Source organism: Mastomys coucha, chromosome X, assembly GCF_008632895.1.
Source record: "Mastomys coucha isolate ucsf_1 chromosome X, UCSF_Mcou_1, whole genome shotgun sequence".
NCBI lineage: Eukaryota > Metazoa > Chordata > Mammalia > Rodentia > Muridae > Mastomys > Mastomys coucha.
In genome coordinates this window covers 85,387,039-85,394,609 of record NC_045030.1, presented here as the reverse complement: position 1 = coordinate 85,394,609, position 7,571 = coordinate 85,387,039, and the positions used below count along the sequence as shown (strand labels likewise).

The window sequence follows — 7,571 nt, the reverse complement described above, 5'->3', positions numbered from 1 at the left end:
GGGAAACTGGGAAAGGAGAAATTCGCATGTAAATAAAGAAAATATCTAAAATAAAATAAAAAATAAAATGCTTTGCTCAAGCTTTGTTTTGTTGTTGTTGTTTTGGTTTGGATTTTTGTTTTTGTTTTTTGCTTGTTTTTTGGTTTTTAGGTTTGGAGAAAATTAAGTGATCAAACCAAATGTCTATCATTATTCTCAAGATGAAGTTTTACCTTTTTAAATTGGAACCCAATAGAAAACAAACTAAATCATTGCTTAAGGCATCAGAATGTAAAACTAATACATGGCTTCAGAAGTACTCTTGTGTCAATAGTGAAGTGGTTGAGCCTAAATTCATTAAAGCAATCATAATCATCATTGCTACAAAAATTAAATAGCTATTAATTCTATTAATTAATTTTATACGGAATGTGAAAATCCTCTACAGTGGCAATTCCAAAAGCATGGGAAAAAGAAATTAAAGAAGACAAACAAAAAATATGGAAGGATCTCCCATAGCCAACTGTTTAACAAAAAGGGCATTAAAATATAATTAGAAGAAGGACAGCTGGGATACTATCATGTAAAACATGAAATCTGAGATTATTTTTCCATAAACTGAAAAAAAATGAGCTCAAAATAATCGTTAGGTTTTGATTAAGCCTATAGTTAAGGCCAGAAATCTCTGAAATTACTAGAAGAAAAGTATACAAACACTTCAAGCCATTTCTGTAAAAATTTTATTTTATTTTTAACTATAATGAATTGTACTGTGTAATGTGAAAAATTTCTGTGAAAATAAATGAAAGTAATGACATAAAATGTTCACAAACTAAAATAAAGCAATTAAAAAGCTGAACATACTGAATGCATTCTATGTAGAAACAAAAACAATACAGAAATTCAAGAAACTATGTCTCCTCCAAAGATTATTAATCCCATAACAATGACCCCCAATGAGAATGACTTAGAAGAACTTCTAAAGAATTTAAAAGAATGATGATAAGTATCTTCAAATAACTCAGAGACAAACAGACTCTGAGAGAACACACACTCATTGAATTCTAGATATGAAACTAGAATTCAATAAACATAATTGCTGAAGAGAAGCCTAATATGATGCTAGAATGAAAAGCTCAACAAGCAAAATAAATGCTCATTGGACAAACATCACGGATTAATGGATCATTAAGAAAAGAGTATCAGAGCTTGAAGACAAGATAAGGGAATTGGATCATTTGATAAAGTTCAATGTTTTTTAATTTATAGAAAATGTGAAAGATTTATAATACAACAAGAAGATCAAATCTTTATATTAGAGCCAAAGAAGGAGAATACAATATTACAGGCATGTGAAATATCTTCTGATAACTAACTTCACCTTTGTCAAATAAGCTATACCATTACTATGTTGTATAAATGACAGAAACAATTTAAATATACCAATATGCAATCAGAAATGTAATGTCCATCTGCTACCAAGGGATGTAAAGGACCAATTACCATGGCAGAGGAAGATTGGAAATTTTGAACACAGTGCAATGCAATTTTAGAGAGTTTGAATTGTTTGTATGCACATCAAAAATTATTCCACTGGAAAAAAATCTTCATATTCTTCAAAATATCACAGCATTGAAAAATTAAATGGACATTATAATGCATAAAGTGCATCATACAAAAGTGGGATGTTATCACAGTACGTAGGAGTTAAAGCTAAGTTTTCACTTATGTGATACTGCTAAAGGGACTAGAGTTTAAATTTTCCTGATTGTTTAAGTATGTTTGGATAAAAATCAAACCCAGTGGCTAAATAAATTATGTACATTAAGTATAAAGATGTTTCAACAATAGAGAGTCTTACCTATAAATATATATAATAATAGAATTCATTTTATAAATGATAAACTAAATGATTAAACATTTCTAGCTGATTTTACCTCAGCAAGGTTGTAAGATATATGATATATTTATCTAATAGATTTATAAATTAATTAAACATATTTTAAATTCATATAAAAATATGTACCTACTTTATACTTATATTTTACTTTCTATTCTATAAAATAGTCTTCTTAGACCATGTCATTAAAAAATATATCATTTTGCCAGGCAGTGGTGGCATACGCCTTTAATCCTAGTGCTTGGGAGGCAGAGGCAGGTGGATTTCTGTGTTCGAGAACAGCCTGGTCTACAGAGTGAGTTTCAGGACAGCCAGTGCTACACAGAGAAACCCTGCCTTGTATGTGTGTGTGTGTGTGTGTGTGTGTGTGTGTGTGTGTGTGTGTGTGTGTGTATATATATAATTATACATATTATAACCTATATATAATTATATACATTATAATCTATCTATCTATCTATCTATCTATCTATCTGTATAATTTTAAAGAATGATATTGTCAAACATAATGGGATTGTTTAAAAATACATTCATATGGAGACTTTCATTATATCATAAATTTACTATTAAACATGTCAAAATTAAGATAAATATTGCATGGCCTTTTTGAGGCTAAGATCAAGACATTAAGGAAAAAAACATTTGAGATGGAGGACTAAATGTGAATAAGAATGTTTTCCATATTTGTAACAAATTTATATAGTCTTCAGAAAATTTTGAAGGTTGTACAGCTGGAAGTCAGTATTCTGCTAGCAGCCTTCAGATGAAGATGTAGAACTCTCACCTCCTCCTGCACCATGCCTGCCTGGATGCTGCTATGTTCCTTCCTTGATGATAATGGACTAAACCTCTGAACCTGTAAGCCAGGTCCAATTAAATGTTCTCCTTATAAGAGTTGCCTTGGTCATGGTGTCTGTTCACAGCAGTAAAACCGTAAATAAGACACTAAGAAAAGTTAAGAAATAAATTATCATGTTTCCGTTCAGTGGCTTTTAGTAAAGTTAATTGATGGTTTTAGTTGTATAATTGATTCAATGAAATATTTAAGTTGTTGTACATTTTATTTGACTCAATTTAAGGTGTATATAGCACTAGGCAGTTGAAACATTTCAAATGGCAATTTGTTTCAGTTGTACTATTTAAAACAAAATATATAAGACAACTTTTGCTCTTTTATCATTTAAATGGTTTACTTTGCTTCTGTAATCATATATCATTAAACAAATACTAGGAAATATGTTTTTCACTATAATGTGCATGCAAATGTTTCTTCTAATCATGCTAGATAATTGGTAAGTAGAAGTAATGATCTATGTTGGGTGCTTTCTGAATGTAAATGTGGAAAATATATTCATCTTTATATACTTTTATGGGCAATAAGATATAACTGTCAGAAGTTTGTCACATGATGTGTATTCTCATATAGTTGGGATTGTTTTGTTTTGTTTTGTTTTGTTTTCAGGGCTCTCAATTTAAACTGAAGAAAAAGAAGAAAAGAAAGATATATTTAGAAATCTTATTTAGTAGTAGAACTAGTAGTGTACCACATGGTGGAGACAGATACTCACAGATCTTCTGAATCAACATTTCTCAGAAAATCTAAGTTTTTATGTAAATTATTAGCAACCACAGAAATACTATCCATGTATTTTTTTTTCTGTTTCTCATTGATGTATTGTTACAAGAATGTGATTTCTGACAGGGGACACAAAGCCTACTCATCTTTAAATTGATATTGAGCTATGAACTACATTTAAGGAAATGTATTTCAGTTTTTTCTGCCCACTATAAAATTCAAATCCATTCACAACACAAAAACAAACCTGAGAAAATGTAATTTCACCATCTTTTTAACTAAGTCTTGTGTCTGAAACACTGCTTCAATTCTTTTCTTTAATTAGTTTGTACTTATCTCTATTTAAATGTTTAATTATTATTCTCTCATACATTGTATTTTGACCATATTTTCACCTCATTCACTCCCACCAGTTATGCACAGCCCTCCCATCCACTGATCCTTTGTTTCCCTTCAGAAAAGAGCAGCCTTCCCAGGGATATCAGCTGAACAGTGTATAACAAGATACAACAGGACTAGGCACTTCATTTCATAGTAAGTTGGGACCAGGCCACCCAAGGAGGAGGCAATGGGTCCCACAAAGCAGGAAAAAGTGTCAGAGACACCTCCCACTCCCACAGCTAAGAGTCCTTCCTACAAGAACAATGCTATACAATTTAAATTATTTCTCATACAGCTTCTGTACTCTTCAACTCTGTCTTCAACAGAAGCTTCATCTGGAACGTTTGGAAATGCAACCCTTCACCTAATTCTAGTGCTTGATAACATTGTTACAGAAAAAAATTATTTACAGTCATTATGAAAAAAACAGGTTCAACTAAATAAATGCTCAACAGTTTTCAGATGTTTTTTATTCTCTAATATTCCACATTGTCATATTTATAATAGAGGAAAGTCGGTGCCAAATAACTATTATATGTTTCTTTTCAATAGGATATTGAGCCAGGGTCACATACCACTCTGTTCTCAAACAGGCAAGATATGCTTTCTTAAAAGCTCTCCTTTTACCCTGTCTTCATTGTGCTACACACACACACACACACACAGGGAGAGAGAGAGAGAGAGAGAGAGAAAGAGAGAGAGAGAGACAGAGAGAGACAGAGACAGAGAGAGACAGAGACAGAGAGACAGAGAGACAGAGAGAGACAGAGAGACAGAGAGACAGAGACAGAGAGACAGAGAGAGACAGAGAGACAGAGACAGAGGCAGAGACAGAGAGAGCCTAACTCTGGCTATAAAAGCTCCTGTGTGAGTCAAGTTTGGATAGTTACATGAATGGTAAAGACTACAGAAGTTGACTATATTTTCATAAGGTTATTTTCTTAGTCCATGTGTAGCAGTGATTATTTAGTATCATCCCCATTTCCATTATGTATTTATTGTTCTTGTCCAAAGTCTAATTTTATCACCAAAATTCTCAACATTAAAACTGTTCTTCATCTACTGGAATAGTGTGCATTTCATCAGGAATCCATTCTTCTGGAATTTTCCATATTATGAAAAATTGATATGATCTGTCCCAAGTTCAGAGGTACTTCATTTGTTAAATGTAGAAAATATGGTAAACTACTGAGTGCTAATACATGTGTTGGTACTCTGTGCAACAAATTGTTATTCAATGAAGTATAATGGCATTTGTAGCCATGACATACAATTCCTATATTTTATACAGCTGTCTGATTTTTAAACTGAAATGTTTCCAACATTTATATAAATAAGATAGAAAAGGGACAATGGTATTTCCCCATCACTTTCTAATACTCTCACATCATTCCATAGAGATAATTACACTTGGTTGTTAGCTTTATATATGTGTATATGCTTTAAAAAGTATAAATAATAATATGCATTTGATTTTCCATGTATTTACATGTTACTTAAAAACAGAAACTTGCTGTTTAAAATACCATAAGAAATATGTTAGGATATGGAATTTATTAACTTAATACAGGATTAATTTCTATTTTAAATATCATTTTCAGAAAATGTAATTAGAAACACTTCATAATTTGGATTCAAAAGAGAGTATGTGAGTTTATGTACATTAGCATATCTATTATGATCAATAGCAACAGGGTGAATACTTATTTCTACCTGTGTTGTTAGCTACTTGTAGAAGAGTATAAAGACTGAAACATATTTTAGAACTATTATCCATCATAACAAGTATGAGTGCTTTGCAAATGATTGATAATAATGTTTAAGAAGAAAATAAATTATTTCTCTGTCATAAAAATTACTATGCTTTGGTTTTCATCTAGACTGAGTATTAAAACATTTGTGAACAATAGATATCAGCTCTCTTGGGTTTCATTATCTCTATTTGAAATTGGTGCACTTCACAATTTAAAAAATAAATCTTAGAACTACAATATAGATTTATTTAAGATGTCACTTCCAAATAGTTCAATGAATAAATGAAAGGAAACTTCTTCACAATTAATTAAATAATACCTAAATAGGAAAACCAGCAGTACCCCATTGAAGTTGAAACATTAAAAATATAACAATAAGAACAAATGCGGATTCCCAGTTTCGATGACTTGCCTGGGCTTCCTGAGGCATTTGAGCTGCATCCACCTTGTCAGCGATATAAGCTGCCAACTGCTTGTCAATGAATTCAAGCGACTCCTGAATTAAGTGCAAAGATTTTTCAATTTCCTGGGCAGACTGGATACTCTGTTCAAGCAACTTTTGTTTCCTCACAGCCTAAATAGAAGAAGAAATAAGAGTGAATTATTTAAATATTTGTTCTTAATGCATTCTGTACAATTTCTGTTACACAGTCAGTGAAGAATCTAAACTCTTCCACAGTCACCTTTTTGTAAGACAGATTGCGCAGCTTTCGGGCACTCATTCAGCTCTGGTTATATAAATAAAAGGAAAAGAAAAAAAAAACAACAGCACTTGGTACACAGAACAGAGGTGTCTGAACGAAAAAAGTCACAGTATCATGCACATCAAAGAAAGAAGCTGGAAGAAAACATTAGCAAAATCATCTCAGTTGTTGCAGTCTGTCGTTCTCAGGCTGAATGTTCCTTCTGATCTCATTATATAGTTCAAGAGATTTAGTTTACTTAGAATAGGGTCACCGTCATCACAATCCAATTCAAGACAGATAATCCACTTCCACCGGCGAGACACATAAGCAATCTGTTCAGAATTGGCTCCTTTCGAAAAGAAAAATTTAGGTATCCATCTGTTTAAGGATTTATTTTGAATACAATTTTTACCCCACTTTGTAAAATTGTTTCCCCTCTCTACCTTTCCTTATAATTTGGATTACAGAAACATTACAGTTGAATGTGTACTACTATTGGAGTAGAAAATAGTATTAACTAAACTTAAAATAGCTATAATTAATCGTAGTTGTTACCATAAATATTGGTAGGGTAATTTAACATTTTTCAAGTATTAATAGCATTCTAAAGAGATTGAAAATTCTACTTCCAAGGATGTAATGACCTTAAAAGAATCTTTCTCAAGGTAAAGAATGAGTCAAAAAACTTATTTTAAAATTGTTAAGTCATCCATCACATAAAGGCATAGGCCTGATTGTGATATTATAGTATTAATAAATCTGCTTCCCAGAGATTGCCCTCTGATTTCAAAATGTTCTTGTTTTTTATATTATATATATTTGAACAAACATATACATATATATGAAAACCATTTAAAATGTTATTATTCTTTGACAAGTGAATGTAGAGCATACTATTACTCTTCTTGAGTAACAGTATTCAATTCAAGATATCTGGAAAATGGGAAAAGGAGCTGGAGGCCTACATGAGTATATCTTCCTATTCTTGTTACTTTCTAGAATCTGGTAAATATCACTCTAATGTTCCTTTTGAATGTTTGAAAATATTATTATTTGTTTACTCCCTTTAAATTATTCATACTTCACTATAGAAAGGTATGGCTTCAAATTTAATTCTGATGAAAATAAATCATGTATCATTTGTAAATTATATTTACAAACCATATGTAAACCTCATTACCACATCTGGTCTTCCATCCCTTTCCTAATAACAAAACTGTATATATCTATAGTATGATATTTTGACATTTGTATGTGATTTTGAATACTTAAATTAATCTATTTAACATGTTAAT

General features: G+C 31.2%; 1 protein-coding gene across 1 annotated transcript in view; it reads right to left on the bottom strand.

Moving 5' to 3' along the window:
* The window catches only part of Dmd (dystrophin), a 2,056,279-nt gene that overhangs the window by 1,229,323 nt on the left and 819,385 nt on the right, over positions 1-7,571 (bottom strand). Inside the window, exon 29 of the mRNA XM_031364700.1 lies at positions 6,003-6,164. Within this exon, the coding sequence (XP_031220560.1) occupies positions 6,003-6,164 (162 nt within the window). The remainder of the gene's footprint in view (positions 1-6,002; positions 6,165-7,571) is intronic.